This window comes from Herpailurus yagouaroundi, unplaced genomic scaffold, assembly GCF_014898765.1.
Source record: "Herpailurus yagouaroundi ecotype Mexico unplaced genomic scaffold, PumYag 182, whole genome shotgun sequence".
In the NCBI taxonomy this organism is placed as follows: domain Eukaryota; kingdom Metazoa; phylum Chordata; class Mammalia; order Carnivora; family Felidae; genus Herpailurus; species Herpailurus yagouaroundi.
The window spans coordinates 24327116-24346514 of NW_024412413.1; the positions used below are offsets into that span (position 1 = coordinate 24327116).

The window sequence follows — 19399 nt, forward strand, 5'->3', positions numbered from 1 at the left end:
TCTCATCATCCCTTGAATGTAACATTCACTCCCATGACTTCACACCCCTTCTCTTGCTGTATCCTCAGTCTGCTATGCGTGTCCTCCACAGGTCTTCAACTAGAAGCTCCCCAAGCAAGTACTGGAGAGGCACTGTGTGTCAGGCACTGGGCTAAATATCAGAGATAAGATGATGAACAAAACCTCCAGCAAGGAAGTCACAGTAAAGAGAGATGAAGAGACACATAAACAGATAACCTTCAAAACAATGCAGTAAGAGTACAGGGTGTTTTGGGGTATTTTGTTGGAAGGTTGCATGCAGATGTCAGAGAGATACTAAAGAACATGACAATTGGGGAAAAGAAGGTTTAAAAGAAGTTTTGCCTTGTGTTATGAAAGAATTCCCTCTTGAATGTTCTTATGAGAGACTCCATAAAGATTTAGATTATTTTCAATGGTTTTGAACAGCAGATTGATGTTTCTTAAAATGACACATTTTGCTAAAAGAGGACCACCCAATGGCTAGGTTCATTATGAATGACATCTGGGTACCTACGTCCATACTCATACAATGATTAATCTCCTCCATGACAAAGACCTAATTGTACTGATTTCTGCATGTCCTTATCTCCTCCCCAAGCCTGGAAAAATTTTGCATATAATATTTCCTCAAAAAGAATTTGTGAATTGAGGCTAATGTTCAATTTCATTTTGTTCTTTGTTTTCATAGTACTTTGATATTTGGAATATGTTGACTGTATACTAATTTTAATTGCCTTGTACAATCCAGGCATCCCATAAATGTTTGCTGAACTAACCTTAGGTGAATTGGTAAGCATATTTTAGGCTCTTCATATCAGTATGCTATCACTCCAAATAAGATGTTTTTCTCTTAAAATCAGGATCGTGTGCATTTTTCATATGCCTTAAAGTCCCTGGTAAGCTCTGAAGACACCCCTAAAGCTATGAATGACAGGTTAAAATAACTCAGTCATTCTAAGCCAGCTTTGTTCATTTTAGAAGAATGTATACAGTTTTCAAGCCAGAAGTGATTAGAACACCTGTTCTGTAGCCCTCTCGATACATCTTAAATTAATCTTAAATTAATATCTGTGTTCTGAATTTCTTAGCTTATTCCAGACCATAGGCTTTGGCGGGGGGGGGGGGGGGGTGTATGTGGAAAAAAAGGAAAAGAAAAAAAAAAGAGAGTAAGATTCATTATCCCCCATATCAACCAAAGGTACATTTTCTGGTACCTTCTATTTAATAACCCACCAAAAATCTATACTTTGATAGAACTAAATATAATAGATTATAGAGGTTATAAAATCCTTTCCAATTCCAGACCAGAATCGATCTCTTCAAATGTCCTAGTTACCTTCTAATTAGTGCCAAGTGAAGGTTGTCATGACAACAAACTGGCAGATTTAGTCAATGGGATTTGTTAGAACACAGAATATAGCTGCCTTTTTTTTAAGTGCCAGTTAGCATACTGGAAAAAAAAAAAAGAAAACTTTATATGTTCCTTCTTTTTCTCAACTTTTCAAGTGTTCTGAACTAATCTGTTTGCCAGTTCATCTAAACAGATATTAGTTTGTCTTCCATTTGATGACATTCTCTTATATAGAGAACCAACAGAACTGAAACATATTTAAAAATGCCCTCCTTAAAGCTGAAGAAACATCTTCTAAGTTAAGGAACAAGACAAACTCAAAGATACACAGAACATCATTACTGAAAGTAGTCTTTTTTACTCAAGGACTGATCCACTGACATATACCATTCTAGTCAGGACAAGAAAGCAAGCCACAAACTCTGGTTAAAGAGACTCTGGATTCCTCCCTCTGCTTACATTCAAACGCTCTCTCTTATCCCCATTTATTTGGTATTTTCTTATATTCATAGTCAACCTCTTTACTGAGATGCCAGGCTCATTGTAATAAATTTGATTCCCACATCAGACCCCACGGAAATTCTGGTGACTCACCTTCCAACCAAGGGGTGTGGCTCTCCATCTCAGAGCACTATTTTAGTGAGATGATCAGTTTTAGAGATGAGAGGAACATTAGTCCCAGATAAGGGTAAGTGACTGACCCTAAGTAGTAAAACTGAGTAGCAGAGCACAACCTAGACTTCGTGCTCTTATGGATGCTCACCCTCCTGCCTCAGACAATAGAAGTTGCAAAGATGAATGGGTTTAGGAGAAAATAATCTTTTTTCATATATGAATTATATGGAAGTGGACTCAGGGACAATTTCAGCAAAGAATATACTAGACTATGGCTCAAAGACAGCAATCTGATATGTTTGGACTATGACCAAAAAACTAAGTGACCAAATCAAGTGATCTACAAAAGAAGTGCAAAAATGACACGAGAGTGGAGTTCTTCCTGAAAACAGACATAATATGAAAAAAAAATACATATGTTAGAAGAGATGCTCCACATCACTCATCATCAGGGAAATACAAATCAAAACCACAATGAGATATTACCTCACACCTGTCAGAATAGCTAATATTAACAACACAGGAAACAACAGGTGTTGGCTTGGATACAGAGAAAAGGGAACCCTCTTGCCCCATTGGTGGGAATTCAAACTGGTGCAGCCACTATGGAAAACAGTATAGAGGTTCCGCAAAAAGCTAAAAATAGAACTACTCCACAACCCAACAATTGCACTACTAGGTATTTATCCAAAGGATACAAAAATACTGATTTGAAAAGGTACATTTACCCCGAAGTTTATAGCATCATTATCAACAATAGCCAAATTATGAAGAGCCCAAATGGTCATCAACTAATTAATGGATAAAGAAGAGGTGATATATATTAGTGGAATATTACTCAGCCATCAAAAAGAATGAAATCTTGCCATTTGCAAAGCCATGGATGGAGCTAGAGTGTATTATGTGAAGCGAAATAAGTTGGTCAGAGAAAGACAAATACCATATGATTTCACTCACACGTGGAATTTAAGAAACAAAACATGAACATAGGGGCAGGGGGAAAAAAAGAGAGGGGGGCAAACCATGAGAGACTCTGAACTATAGAGAACAAACTGTGGGTTGCTGGAGGGGAGGTGGGGGGACAGGCTAAATAGGTGATGGGTGTTAAAGAGGGCACTTGTTATGAGCACTGGATGTTATATGTAAGTGATGAATCAAAGTGATAAAAATTCTACACTATATGTTAACCAACTAGAATTTAAATGAAAACCTGAAACAAAGAAAATATGTATGTTATATTATTATTTTATAATATATGTAATCTCATGGGTTTGAGATATCTGATCTATTAGATTTATTATAAGCGCTCAGTATATAGGTAATATCAAGAAACATCTGGTAATTAATATCGTAACCTACAAAGACACTGAAAAGACTTTGGGATGTGCAACCCAAAATCTAAGACATCAGTTCTATGATAAATCCGGGCACAGAGCAGAGGAAAGGCAAGTGTGGAAAAGTGGCATTTTGCAAAGGCTAACTGTTCTTGATGAATCCTCTTACAGCTGGGCTTGTTGCTTTCACAATAATGAAAAATGGATTCACTCACTCTACTGGTAAATTCAGACTGAAAATGCCAACAGGTACACTCTGAGAATCAGGAGAGTCCTCAAATTTTACACGTTCACATGAGTGCATAGATGAGGAAATAAAGAGCTAAACCTACACCTGAAACTAACATAACATGTATGTCAACTAGACTTCAATAAAAAAGGGGAAAAAAGGTTAGAATGGCAAAAAAAAAAAAAAAAGAAAAGAAAAAATAGAAATAGGACCAAAAGAGGTATACCAATACTTTTCTTTAAGAATTAAAAATGTTTTGGGGTGCCTGCATGGCTCAGTTGGTTAAGAGTCTGACTTTGGCTCAGGTCATGATCTCACGGTTTGTGAGTTTGAGCCCAGTGATGGGCTCTATGCTGACAGCTCAGAGCCTGAAATGTGCTTCAGATTCTCTCTCTCTCTCTCTCTCTCTCTCTCTGCCCCTCCCACTCCCCTGCTTTCATTGTCTCTCTCTCTCTCTCAAAAAAAAAAAACATTAAAAATTTAAAAAAAGAATTAAAAATGTTTTGTTATTGTGATTGAATATTAAACTAGCAAAAAGTGATTTAAGGAATGAGATACAGCAGATCAAAAATGAAGAAAAGATCCTACAAACTTTCAGAGAGGAGAAACAGAGCTGGGCCCCAACTGGCTGGGAATTCAACCAGGAAAGCAGCAAAAGGAGGCCCCAGATTTAGAGGTATGCTGTAGGCATTGGGGGCAAACAGTCCTCAACTAGAGCAGAAAGATGGGAGCTTTCAAGAAGAAAAAAAGGAACTGAGATATTATTTGATAAGCATGAACAACTGGGTGAAAATCTATGGATGAACATATGAAAATTGTGATGTAATGATCAGAAGAAAGTTAAAGAAAAAAATACAAGAAAAATCAAAGCTTATACAAGAAAAGAAAATAACCATAGTACACTCTTTGACTTGGCTGTGAACATTGTTTCCAGGGGCATGATAATGTAAATACTGAATAGTGACTTAACCAAAATCTGTGATATGACAATACTTGGGAAAAGGAGAAAGGAGAAGTTGGGGAGAAGTATAAGTGAATTAAACCCTTATATACCACAACAAAATCAATAGATATTATCTCAAGTTGATACATAAAAGAAAAAAAGAATAATTATTTGTAGCTAATAGCTCTACTCATCAATAATTCTGGTTTTCCTTCTTCCAAGCCTGTAGGATGTGACTTCTTTGGTCAATGAAATATTAGTGGAAGTGATATGACAGAAACCTTAAGAGCCAATGTGCAATTTACCCATTTCTTCCCTCCTGCTACTGTGACTGGTGATATTTCACGTGATGGATGTGCTACCAGCCTAGATGCAGGCCTGAGGGGACATGGAACAGGGTCCCAGTTAACGCACTTGGATTTGAAGGCCGTTTGCTGCCTCATTTTTCATGACTGATACTACATATTATTATACACGTGGAAGTAAATAACAAGAGAAACAGCTGAAAGAGCTGAAAATGGTTGCCTCTGCAAAGCAGGACTGCGGAGTGAGAAGAGGTTGGGTAGGAGATTGTCCCTTTTCGCTAAGTCTTGTAGAGCTGTCTGACTTTTAAAATGGCCAAAATAACTACAGAATCTATAACTCAAGAAAGTGGATTAATGTGCAAATGGAAATTCAAAGGACAAGTGATTAGGGAAGAACAAATATGTTCCTGCTCCTCTCATTTCCATAGAGCGTAAGGAAATGCCACTCCACTCCTAGAGGAGGAACACTTCTGGCTTCTTTCAGACTTGAAACTAATTTACTGCCAGGAAAGTGGAGTGACTTAACTGATTAGTAAGTTTGGGAAAAGCAAAAGAACATGCTGGGCTCAGCCTCTTCTGGGCAATCTTTGTTTATATTTTTGGAGGCACCCTGCCTACAAGACTGCTGGTCTCTGCTCCTCCCTGCAGTGAGCCTGGCAGGGGCAGAAGGGCACTGGGGAATCCTATGGTTACACAGGTGTGACTAGGTGGGCAAGTCTGGCTCATTCAGGGGTGAGATACTACTAAGCTCATTTGGTCACAGTCCTAAAGCAATGTTCGACAATCAATCAGCTTTCTCAGTTAAGGACGCTGAGATTTTGATTTCCACTATCCATCTGCTATATCCCATTCCTCAGTGGGTTCAGAACTCAGGAAGGGTAGAAGAGAAATGACCCTCAATGACCCTCTTCTCCAGACACATACATCAATCATCACAAAAACCACCCAACTGTGTGATCAAATTAATAATACACCATTAAGATAATGTCTTTTTTGTTGTTGTTCAAAAAATACATATATGCATAGAGAAAGTCTGAAAGATACTTTTCTTCACACATTTCTTGAATAATAAAAATGTTGAAACAGTAGACTTAAGAATAAAGAGTAAAAGAATAATGTAAAGTTACAGAGCATTGTTTCTTGGGATTCACAGTGGTATCTAAGTGATTTCTCTAGATTGCCTTTGCTTTCTTTCACCATCACATTCTTATAATTGGTATGTTTAGAAAAGCTTTGAAGGAAGCACTATGTACGTGTCCAAAAAAGTTGGATTATATTTGATACTCTAAATAGAGAAATGGAGAACAGAAGAACCACAAAGTTCAAGATTAGTGACATAGTTGTGCTTTGATGAAGTAAAAAAATCACTTAAATAATTATATAAAATGACATCTATGCTACAACAGCAATGCAATTTTCCATTATTTTTAATAACTTACTTCCATTTCCTTATCAACTGATTTCTCTTCCATTTCTTGCATTTCGGATACATTTTCATCTGAAGTAATTTCAGGAGTTGTTGGCAATGATATTTCAGCTATTTGCGTAAGATTAGATAGTTTCTCATGAATTGAAATGACCCTAAAAATAACAGATGCACATGTATTTTACTTGAAAAGGTAAGAAAGGCATTCGTTTATTCCCAGAATCTGTAATATGTGTAAAGTTAGTCCTCAGGTATTTAACACTGGGGTTTCTGGCATTCCCAAACATCATTCATTCAATAATTCCTTCATTCAAGAAACATGAGCAAAGAGAAACAATTCTAACCCGTATAATATTTATGACCTAGTTATATACTCTGAGAGATTTAAAATGACAAACTGGCAAAGGCACAATGACAGAAATGCACACATCCAAAATACTGCTTAAGATGAAAAAAAAAGAAAATGAACATTTACGCGAGCAAAGAAAGTCCAGGCAATAACAAAAGGTTTGCTCCTATGTAAATCTTAATGCTGTGCCATGACTGCCCTGCTGACCTGAAGGTAAGAATTATGGCAAGTTAGCAATGGCTTGCAAAGGCCAATCAACGAGCCCATAACAATGAAGTATATTGTGCGGGGAGGGGTGAAAGGGCAGGGAGCAGGATCAAGAAAGAAGGAAAAGCAAAAGCCAAGGAGGAAGGCACAGGACACAGCGGCAATTATGCTGAAGACAGAAAGCTTCTGGGGCCACAGGCCAGTGAACAGTGGATACTCTGAAGGCAGAGGTAAATGGGTGAGTGGAGTCAGGAGAAGAAAAAGCATTTGAAGCAGCTGAAGGAGGCAAACAGCCACCCTGTGTGGCCTTCAGTGAGTCTATGCTATGGGATACAGCACATATATGCATGCATGTGTGTGTGCGTCAGTGTGGGTGTCTCCATCCAAGGAAGGAGGGAAACTTTTATGAGAAAGAAGTAAATTATCCATTAAGTCAAACTGACATCAAAAACATACACAGGAATGTCAATTCTCCAATGTTCCACAGGGTCCTCATCTGCAGCATGGTATAATACTCGATGACCATGATAGAAGGTGAAAAAGTACCTTTAATTATACATAAGAGCATCTGAAATTATATAGTGTGTTTAAGAAACTCTTTTATAAAAAAAGGACAATGGTTAAAATGTAAAGATCTGTTATTAAAAGTTTACTTGGAAGACATCCATTAAAAAAAAAAAAAAGGGTCATCTCCAAGAATGGCGGAAAGGCTGCCTGATGCACTGGAGAGAGAACAGGTAGGACTCAAAGGACCTGGGAGAGGCATGCTTGGTTCCAACACACATCAGCCATGAGACCCTGCACAAGCCACCTAACCTCTCTGACCCTGACATTCCTCCTACTGCAAGACTGGAATAATAAAACCTGCTTCATCTACTTCACAGCATTTTGTACCGATGAAATGACATAACTATGTACATTCCTAACCATGAGAAGCCACATGAGAGAAAGATGATATTCTAACACACTGTTCTTCATTCTAATACCCAAGAAAGAATTCTTATAATTCCCGTTTCTCTTTCAAAAATAATGTAGCTTCCCCTTCTAATACATGGAATTGCAGGAAGGATAAACTGTTCTTTGATGTTTGGGTTTCAGATTGTCAGTGAATGTCCAGAGCTGTACTATCTGTTTCAAAAACAAATGTCTTGGTCTAACTCTGTAAAAAGCAGGCTGGGGGTGGGGGGTGGGGGTGGGGGTGGCTGGGCCCCTGATCAAGGAGCAGCATCAGAGGACCTAGCATCTCAGGTTCATCTCATGACCCCATTTGCCCAACATCTTGCCCATACACATCTTGACCTCCCCGTCCGTGTCAATGCTCAGTCCAGCTTTTGAATTCCCACATTGGCCCACAAACATCCATCATCTCATCCAGGCTAGACCAGCTCCCCACAGCCTCTGCTCTCATTTACTGACTCACGGGCACTCTCTCCCCCCCAGGCTGCCAGGGCCTGGAAGCAGGACCCGGACAGAAGTAGAAATGTGGATGGCAGGAGACTTGAAGGCAGAGACAGCAGGCAGGGAACTGGATCTTGGTTAGAAGAACATAATTAGATAGAACTACACAGAAACATTTATGCGTGTGTATTGAGAACACTATCTTTTCTTTTGTTGCTATAGAAAAATGCCAAGAATTAAAATGTTTTTCCTTGTAAGTACTTAATTTGGAGATTAGGACGTGAAATGAACGATTCAAGAGGACTGCCCAATTTGAAGGCTATTCTGGTTCCTTCTCTGGCTTATTTTTTTCTGACCCCTTGTATTCTTACTTTGCCTTCTGAAAGATGGTCAACAAGAGCAACTCCCCACGTACCTATCTTAGGTACCCTGGCCCTCCTAAGAATACAAGCAATGCCAGCCTAGATGAGGGAAATGGGCAGCTTTCAACTGTGTCCCCAAGGGATAGGTTAGATGAGATACTGCCAGGCACCCTCCTCTGTGTTGGCCAGGTTCATGTCCCTAACCTGAGTAAACCTACCACTGATCATAAACACATTCAAATTACAAACTTTTTGGAATAAAAAAGAATTCTGTCATTTTGATTTCATTCCACTCTGCAGAAATTATCATCATTTTCATCATGTGATTCTAAAAAAATATCTTGCCATATTTATGTACACAAAGCAAGTATATAATTTCATAACTTTGTGGCTTAGCTGTGCTGGTATATGTCCTGTGCCTAGATTTTCTGCCAGTTCAAAAAAAAAAAAAAAAAAAAAAAAAAAAAAAAGAAAAAGGAAAAAGGGAAAAAAAGAAAATTGGCTGAATAATTGAAAATATGCCAGCTCTTGAGACATCTCTTGTTTTATTCTCTTTTATGGCAAGGCCAAGAAGTCCTTCAAAATGAAAATCTTGGAGCATGAACAAGGCTCTTCAGGGAAGAACCAGGTCTCTGTTCGTTAAGCACTTACTAGGTGCCTAACACGGCAAAGAGCTGACACTGATAGACACAGGGGTTAGTAACAAGATTTGACATTTGCCCAGTGCTTTCGGCCTTTCAGAAGATATGCATACGTTGTCTGTCTTGATCTTAACAACCCTGAAAGGCAGGCAGAGTAGATATTCTTTCCATTTTACAACTGAGGCAATGGAGTTGAGGTCACAAGGACGGTGAACAATGGAATCAAAACTAAATTAACTAAGCAATGAAAAAAATTAAAATTTGGTAAAGTGAAACAGGAGAAGAGAGAAACCAGGCATGAGCAAAAGTTAGAGACATGCCCTGTTTGATGGAGAGAAAGGAAAACAACCTGGATGAAGCAGAGGCTTTTGATGTGGGGAACAATGTAAAATGGGGAAGGGTGGGACAATGGAGGGCGTGGAGTTTGTCCATAATTTTGCAACCCAATACGGAGCCACATGTTACTTTTTAAATATGCCCCAAATTAGGGGTGCCTGGGTGGCTCAGTCGATTAAGTAGCCAACTTCGGCTCAGGTCATGGTCTCCAGGCTTGTGAGTTCGAGCCCTGCACCAGGCTCTGTGCTGACAGTTCAGAGCCTGGAGCCTGCTTCAGATTCTGTGTCTCCTTCTCTCTCTGTCCCTTCCCCTCTCATGCTCTGTCTCTCTTTCAAAAATAAATAAGCATTAAAAATTTTTTTAAATATGCCCCAAATTATAGGCAAAATATATCCTTGTACTCTCTAAAATCTTTATGAAGTGTCAGGAAGTGTTTCTCCACAACCCTAAGTACTATTATTCTTATTCCCACTTCATCGATGGGGTGACTGAAGCACAGAGAGGTTAAGTAACAAGCTCAAGTTTGCAAAGTGAATAAGGGGCACGATTGGCATTTGACCCAAAGCAGGCTGGATTCAGAGTTCATACTCTTAACCACTGCAATATCATACTCCTCTAATTAAAAGGAAGATTCTTCTAAAAATGTCTTCTAAAAGTTCTCCTGTGACTTACCTTGAATATTACTAAAACAGTCTGTTCTAAGGAAAATATTAGCAGAGTTGTAGGAAATCCATCATTACTTGCCTGTTCAGTGGAACCCAGAAAGAGCCAACATAGACATCGCTAGAAGTGCTATTAGGCACAGTCTCTGAAATATTCTGGGGCCTCATGTTATATGCATACAACAATAAAACCTATAAGAAAATTAAAACATGAATAAAATGTGACATTAAAATTACACGTTGCCTCAAAATAATATCATTAAATTTTTTAAGTTTTTCTTTGAAAGAGAAAACAATTGTGTTTCAACTCACTTTAAAGAGGACTGATTTGAGCAAGAATTGTACAAAGTTTATGAGGTGAAAAGAAATGCCATTTGATAATAATATTATATTATTTTTGAAGAGTGCCATTTCTTACTGCAATTATTAAGTTTAAATCTCAACCTGCGAAGGCCCTCTACAAGTTGGAAACGTGTACCTGGTGAATATCCAACCTCGTTTCTCGTTGCTTCTCAATATGCACCTTTCTCATCAGTGGTCATAGCTGCTTCTGTGCATCACTTATGCTGCTCCCTTACTCTTCTGTTTATTTAACCTACACACAACTTTCTGGTCCCCACCTCTAGCATGGAACTTCTCCTAATGACTCATACTCTGGTAATCTCCCTGCGGTTTGAATTTTGCTTCCTTATATTGTAGCACTTATTTATGGTCCAATTCACAGAATTTGAGATTCATAGAACCTTAGAGAGGATCTGGTCTAAGTCCCTCCTTTTAGATATGAGAATGCTGAGGCCCAGAGCTGCCAGTCAAAACCAACTAATTAAGTACATGCATTTATCTCTGTTTTCTTTGATAATCAAACTAAAATAAGAGTACAGGGATTTTTTAGAAAGGCATAAATCCACAAAGACAGACAAAAAGGAGGTAAGCAGACAAGAGATGTTAGCAACATGTTGAAGGACAGAAATTGCTGAGAAGAGTGTTGGGGGACTCAGAAAAGAGGAAAGGCTGTGTCCTAACTGCCTTCAGAGGGGTTGCCAACAACAAACATGACTGAGAACCCAGAAAGGCTTGGGAGCTGGAGATGTTCCTCCCTCTTATCCCTTCCCTGAGCCCATGCCACCAGGAGATTTCCCTACTTCCCTTGCCTCCTCTCTGGCCAAACTTCCTTTCATTTTCCTCTCTGCTGAGGTTAAATCAGAGCTCTATCGTCAGGGACATTAGGTACAGGGCTGAGATGCAGAACTGAAAACATGGGAATTAAGTGGAAGTCTGTGTTCTGAACAAGAGACATCCCCTACCCCACTGCAGCCCCTGCTCGGGATGTAGGAAACCAGACAGAAGTTGAAAAGGATCCTCTTTGAGGAAACTGACCAGACAAAGAGAAAAGACCTACAGATACTGACATTTCAGCATCCTGCAATGAAACTGCTGGCTCCTGCAGTTACCCTACAATGAGGCCTATAAATCAATAAGTCTGACCTGATACACCCTGTAGCACCTTCACAAATGAATGGATAGCCAAGGGTCACTAGACATGAAATGAAAGGTAGAGACCAAAACTAACATAAGAAAGGAACTTGAAGAATCAGATATAAGACAGAGAGCAGAAGAGAACTTCAATGAAACCATAATTGATATCTTAAGAGAGAATAAAGACAATATTTTATCTGTGAATCCAGAACGCAGTGCTGTTAAAAATGAACAAAGAACAAGAAAGAGCTCTTAAGAACTAAAAAAATATATGATCACAACTAAATATCAACAAAGGTTTGAAATACAAAATTGAAGATATCTCCCCAAAGGTAAACCTAAATTTTAAAACATAGGTAATATGGGAGAAAAGATGAGAAAAATAATCTAATAAATTCAGTATCTGAATAATAATTCCAGAAGGTACAGAGATAATCAAAGGGAGGAAATTATCAAAGAAAATAATTCTTCTTGCACTAAAGAATATACTGAAAGATTGAAAGGGGCACAGTGGATGACAGACCCGCATGGTTCATCATGGAATTTCAGCACACAGGGCATGGAAAGAAGATCCCCAGAGCTTCCACAGGAAAGAGAAAAAGAAAGAACTAGGCATTAGAATGGGACCATACTTAACAGCAATGCAGGATTGCCAGAAACAATGGGGCAATGTCTCCCACGTTTTGAGAGAAAATAATTTTCAATGTAGAGTTTTATGCCTAGAAAATGATGATGTCAGCATACAATGATGACTTTGTGTTGGACATTCAAGGTTTTCTTATATCCTGTGTAAGTACAGGGTCAATCTGTTGCAAGTGGTTAACATCTCAGGGGACTGTAGTACTATTGTTGGCCCTTGGCCAAAGCTGAGTAAAATGTACCACCCAGTGACTAATGCAGTCCTGTTCTTGATTCTGAAACACACCAATGGGGCAGCCTGTGCCATCGTGTCAGCATTTTCTTGTAGATATGTACATATTGATGATTTGCATCTGGATTCTATTGTTCTCTTCATTTCTATCACTGAGTCCGGTCCCACACATGGTTTTGACTACAAGAATAGAGAGGTATGAAAGACCCCTCCTCAGTTAAGACATCAACCTTCTTGAGACCAAGATATCTTACCATATTTTTGTGGTTCATGATCTGTAGATGAAGTGTGCTGTGCAACTGAGTGAGGACCCTGGCAACTGCTCCCAGGCATCTTGGATCTCTCTACTGGTTATCTGAGCTTTCTTTATCCTGCCATGACTTATCCTTTACCAAAATCTTCCATGAATATACTTTGTGGAATATATTGTATGGTGTGTCCTTTGAACAATCAGAACCTCCAACACATCCTTTATCAGAAAGCTATAAAATGTGTTCATTCAATAGGAGAGATCAAGTCAAGATAGGGAGAAACATGGGACCCAGGGAATTCTCAGGAGGATGGCGAGTGGGCTCTTATGATGGTATCTGAACCATGAGAGCAATCAATCCAGTTTGGAACATGTCTCTGAAGAAGAAGACAATAAAAGAATTAAGATAAACTGATGAGTTGGACCATGCAGAGAAGAATTGTGTAGTTCTTTGAAAGTTTAGGAAGAATGAGAGATTCTAGAATACTGAGAACACTAAATTAAAAATAAGGCAGGTTTTTTCTTCAGGATAGAAGTCGGGAAGAAAGGAAACAGTACCTTATTTGGCTCAGCTGTGAGTGATATTTACACATTCATAATGTAAACATTGGCTCTGGGTTTAAGAATTTTGATAGAACTCATTTAGGAGAGGGGCACCTGGGTGACTCAGTCGGTTATGTATCCAAACTCTTGATTTCGGCTCGGGTCATGATCTCAGTTTGTGACAGGACAGAGCCTGATTGGGATTCTCTCTCTCCATCTCTTGTCTGCCCCCACCTTCAATAAATAAGTAAACTTAAATAAAAAGAAGAGAAGAGTATACCTGAGGGGGGAAAAAGAGGTTGACATTAGCTTTCATCTTCCATAGTAGTGTGTGAGGTTGATCACTAAAGAAATTATCATGTGAGCATGTAATTTAGATGTATGGGTTGGGGGGAGACCCAATAAAACAGAGACAGCTGAGAGTTGAAAGTAATTGTATCTGATGGTGGATTCATGGATGTGGACAGCTAGACAGAGAGAGAAATGTTCTTTTTACTCATTAAAAGTCTTTCACATTTGGTTTTTCAAACTATGGTAAATTTGATGAAACACTTCTGAAATGAAAATGAAATGAGTCCCAGAGAGATTAGTCTGTCTTATGGTGTTTGCTCTTGTTTTCTGTTTGTTAACCTTGACTCCCAGGCTAGCATACAAAGTCCCTGTGGACAGGAGTGACATCTTGTACTGTTTTTAGTAGTGCTTGCAGCACCTGCTACATGTTAATTAATATCTTCATATTTCTGAAATTTTCATTATATCTCTTAAGAGCTAATGAAGTTCCCCAAAGTGTGTTAGTGGAAAAATTTAAATAGATAACATACTTTACATTTAACCCCTGATAATGAAAATGACTTTCTCCCTCCTCAGGCTGACACTTGTCAATGGCTTTGCAGTACAATTTTAAAATCTTTTCTAACCAAGCGTGGCACAACTGATTTCAAAGTATAACAGTCTGAAATCAAAACAGACTTGGATAAAATAAGGCAGTAGTTACACATTAAAACCCTAAACTGACTTGCATCTATTTGTTGTGAGCCTGGGCTTTGGAGCCAGAGTGTCTGGGTTTGCTTCCCCGACTTTACTGGCTGTGTGATCGGGGCAAATTATGAAAATGTTATGCCTCTACTTCCTCATTTGTAAAATGGAGATGTGGTAATCCCCATCCCCATGGATCACGTGAGGATCCAATGAGTCAACACGAAGTGCTCAGAGCATCGCTGCTGTCGCTGTGAGCCACGTGACCACTCCTGGCTCCTCGCCCTACCTTGTTTGGTACCTCATTCTCCATATTCTTTTACACCCACTGCTAACCCCAAGCCAGCTTCATATCTGACCTCCCAGGCTGTCCCCATCAAATCCATGTGCTTAGTTCTATTTCAAACTTGTCCTCACTCTTCAGGTATAAGTGTCTATAAAGCCCTACATACTCAGGACTGGATTCTGCAGGAGACAATATGCCCACAATGAAATTTCCAATGCTCCCTTACTCACTTTCACAAAGGCTTGTTTTTCAATGGTAAAGAAGTGTTGTGGCTTTGACAAACACTGAGAAATGCTGTATCTAAAATCATCTTGAATGGGGTATCCCTTACAGCCCAGGAAGGGGTGAAGACAGAGCCCCTCCTCTACTAGATGGAGTTGATTCATAACTTCCTCACCCTGGTATCTTAATCACCTAACAAAACACCTGGCATATAGGGTGCACTCAATCAATGTTTTATTAACTGGTTAGTAAGCAGCTATTATATGCATGTTACAAAGAAATCCATACAAAGAACTAGAAGACTCAGGTCCTCATTCATGTTTTTGTCACTAATAAGTTGTGGCAATGGTCAAGTCACTGTACTCATCAAATAGATGTTCTCTTAGTTTCTTTCAACTCCTGAAATTTGACTTGGGTGGTCCAAGGGAAGTCAGAGAAGCTTTCCAGTGGAGCCTACTATAGAATCCGGCAATGCAGCATAGCTTCTTGGAGAATCATCATTAGACCTGTGAGGTGCATTGGTAGTGCTGGCCTAGCCCAGTGCTTCTCAGACTTAAATGTGCATACATTACTTGGGAAATATGAATAAAATGTATGTTTGGGGTGCCTGGGTGGCTCAGTCGGTTGGGCGACTGACTTCTGCTCAGGTCATGATCTCACAGTTCATGAGTTGGAGCCCTGCATCGGGCTCTGTGCTGACAGCTCAGAGCCTGGAGCCTACTTCAGATTCTGTGTCTCCCTCTCTCTCTTCCCCTCTCCCACTCATGCTCTGTCTCTCTCTCTCTGCCTCTCAAAAATAAAGAAACTTAATAAAAATTAAAAAAAAAATGTTTAACGTTTATTTATTTTTGAGACAGAGAGAGACAGAGCATAAACGGGGGAGGGTCAGAGAGAGAGGGAGACACAGAATCTGAAACAGGCTCCAGGCTCTGAGCAGTCAGCACAGAGCCCGACGCAGGGCTCGAACTCACATACCGCGAGATCGTGACCTGAGCCGAAGTCGGACGCTTAACCATCTGAGCCACCCAGGCGCCCCATAAAAATTTAAAAAAAAAAATGTATGCTCTGATTTGGTAGGTCTGGAGACCTGAGATTCTGTATGTCTAGTGAGCCTCCAGGGGATGCCAGTGCTGCTGGTTCTTGACTATCAGATGCTGGCCCCTGCTTCATTTATGCAGCCTTTGTCTTCCCCAGCTCCCAGAAGCAGGGTGTAATTTTGGGTCTCATCTGCAGCACCAGGCTCTCATTAGTCATTTGGCCAACAAGACCCAGAATCCAGGGCACCTCAGAGGGAAGCCCTGGGCATCTGTATGATCTCTGAGTTATGGTGTCCCTGACATCCACACTGAAAATGTTGAGGTTCTATGAGGTTACTATGACTTGGTAGTTTTCCCAAGAATCCTAACTCTTCCTTTGGTGTCCTGAAAGACTAAACTTGTCTCTTTTTTTTTAACGTTTATTTATTTCTGAGACACAGAATCAGAAGCAGGCTCCAGGCTCTGAGCTGTCAGCACAGAGCCCAATGCGGGGCTTGAACTCACAAACCGTGAGATCATGACCTGAGCCGAAGTCGGTCGCTCAACTGACTGACCCACCCAGGCGCCCCCTAAACTTGTCTTGAATGCACAGTCTGCTTGTTTGGGACCATGAAATATAGTCTAGCTCACACTAAGGCTTTAAGGATCTCCAGAAAGGAGCAGCAGCTCCCTATGTCTTGTTCCCAGACTGGCTGGGCTTCTACATTGAATAGACTTTATCTCCAAGAACTCTTCAGGTTCTATCCAACTTTGTGTTTTCACTTGACACATGGAATCTTGGTTTTCAGTGCTTTGCTTGACCAGACTTCTTGCATTGATCATGCTTGTCTGTCTAGATCTTCTGTGGCCTCTGAATACCATGCTTTGAACTGCCTAGCTGCACTCAACACAATAGCCTTTGCAGTAGTTTGATTCCCCCAAATTAGGTCTCAGAGATGAAAGAAAGGCCCTGCTACTGATTCTTCATTGCCCCTCCACCCTGCTAGTTCTGAGTTGTATTCCTTTAGTCTGATCAAGTAATAAATATAATTCAAGTCTCATTCTGAACCTGGGTTGTCTTGCAATCCAGAACATCCTACTGGGAACTGTGGTTGTAAAAAATAGCAAGAAGATGAGGTAGAATAAAACTAAAGGTACTAAGATATATTTTTTAATGTTTATTTATTTTTAGAGAGAGACACAGAGAGAGAGATAAAGCTAGCAGGGGAGAGGCAGAGACAGAGCTGGAGAGAGAATCCCAAACTGTCATGTGGAGCCCAATGGAGGGCTCAATCCCACAAAGTGTGAGATCATGACCTAAGCCAAAATCAAGAGTCAGATGCTCAACTGACTGAGCTACTCAGGAGCCACCTAAGATGCATTCTTAAGATAAATTTAGGCCATCAAGCCTTTGGCTGTGGTTACACTTTCTTTTTAAGTTTATTTATTTATTTTGAGAGAGAGACAGAGAGAGAAAGAGAGCTTGAGCAGGGGAGGGGCAGAAAGAGAATCCCAAGCAGGCTCCATGCTGTCAGTGAAAACCCCAAACAGCGGGCTTGATCCCACAAACCATGAGATCATGATCTGAGCTGAAATCAAGAGTCAAATGCTCAACCAACTGTGCCAACCAGTGGTTACACCTTTTTAAGCTAAGCTGTATGAATCTCTCAGCCATTCTTCACAACTATTTTTAAAGCCTGTGTCCCGGATGTTCATTAACATGGTAGCTCATGGAAGCTTCTTTAGTGTCTGTCTCTGGAAGATACTGAAATCATTGAAGAGATGCTTAGTGTGTAACCAAATTCCAGTGAAGAGCTTATAATGTGGTTCTACTATATTCTACTAAAGATAATTTTGTTAAATAGGATAATACAGTTTCTACCCCCATACTTAAGAAGTTAAACTTCTCTGGGGCACCTGGGGGGCTCTGTCAGTTGAGTGTCTGACTCTTGGTTTCGGCTCAAGTCATAACCTCACAGTTTATGGGATGGACCCCCATGTCAGGGTCTGTGCTCACAGCACAGAGCCTACGTGGGATTCTCTCTCTCTCCCTCTTCTGCCCTTCCCCAGCTTGCATGCACAAGTGCTCTCCCTTTCTATAAATAAATAAATAAATAAATAAATAAATAAATAAATAAACTTTTTAAAAAGTTAAACTTTTCTGAGTTATAAACTTAATCCTAAAGAGTATTGTGGCATAGAACATATTTAGCCCTCTGAATTACCTAAAAATTTTACATCAAAATCCCTAGTCCTAGGATTTTTACTTTGCTGCCACCAGCATCCTTAGCTTCTACTGGCATTTCTAGTTCAGATACTAGATTAACAGAAGAGGACTGAGTAGGGGAATCAAGTGACATTAACTTGTATTTTTAACCCTAGTCTAAGTCCCTGGAAACTCCAACACCCTAGGTCAGATATTAATTTTCATCACCATCCCATCCAGAGGCTACAAGTGCCTGCAACTAAGGTCCACTGTCTGAGGACTCAACAAAGCACCATGCTTAGGAGTGCAGTCTTGGAATCAGATTGCTCCAATCCTGATTCATTGCTGACTAGCATTTCTCCATCCTGTCCCAGTTTCCTCTTCCATAAAATGGGGCTAGTGAGAGTACCCACCTCATAGAGTTGTTGTGAAGTTAATATAACCAGAGCATCTAGAATACAATAAGCTCTACATTCACTATTGTTATTATCTTGTAGTTTCATGAGCTGCAGCCAGTTTATTCAACACAGAACTCTACACTGAACAACCAAGATAGTGAGTAGATAAATGTTCAAATACACCAATATTTATTTGTTTGTTTCTTTTAAAATGTATTAATTTATTTTGAGAGTTAGCATGAGCAGGGGAGAGGCAGAGAATGAGGGAGAGAGAGAATCCCAAGCAGGCTCCACTCTCAGTGCAGAGCCAACATGGGGCTCAATCTCAGGAAGTGTGAGATTATGACCTGAGCTGAAATCAAGAGTCCGATACCTAACTGACTGAGCCACCCAGGTGCCCCCAAATACACCAATATTAAAGTCATCAAACAAATTTCAGTGTAATCTCTGAAAAGATAAAATCTTAGGTCTGAGGAGATCTAGCCTTTTCAAGTCAGTGTTTCCCACCTTTTTAATTGAAATTTATGTTAGCAACTACATGACCTTTTATCATGACCCAATAATACATTTTTATTATCAAAGAGGGGAAAAAATATCCCCAAACTAAGAAATGGGAAAACGGTGTGTTCTTGTGTCTTTGCTTATGTCATAAGAAAATCACTCAAGCAACCTATTTAAATCAGAATTTGTTAGCTGGTGCTCTCCTTGTAATCTCTGCCTGACAGCAGTCCATGTTTCCATGTTAATTGTCAGACACAACTGTTGATGGATAAAACCCTGTTACTCTAATTATCAGCCACATATGTAGTCATAACATTAACTTCACAGATCACTCTGTCTCAGATTGATATGGATGTGATATTTCTACGACCTTGCAAAATGAACTTTTTACTTTCTTTCCCATTTTTTAAAACTAGCTGCTTAGGTAAACATTCTATTTCCCAAGTATGTAATCTTTCTGTATTCATATCCTCTCT

General features: G+C 39.7%; 1 protein-coding gene across 2 annotated transcripts in view; it reads right to left on the reverse strand.

The window, feature by feature from the left end:
• The window catches only part of CFAP54 (cilia and flagella associated protein 54), a 292859-nt gene that overhangs the window by 25789 nt on the left and 247671 nt on the right, over positions 1-19399 (reverse strand). For both annotated transcript variants that reach the window (XM_040491156.1, XM_040491155.1), the window contains 2 exons: positions 10262-10371; positions 6238-6379 (listed from right to left, as the gene is read on the reverse strand). In XM_040491156.1, coding sequence (XP_040347090.1) covers positions 6238-6379; positions 10262-10371 — 252 coding nt within the window. The remainder of the gene's footprint in view (positions 1-6237; positions 6380-10261; positions 10372-19399) is intronic.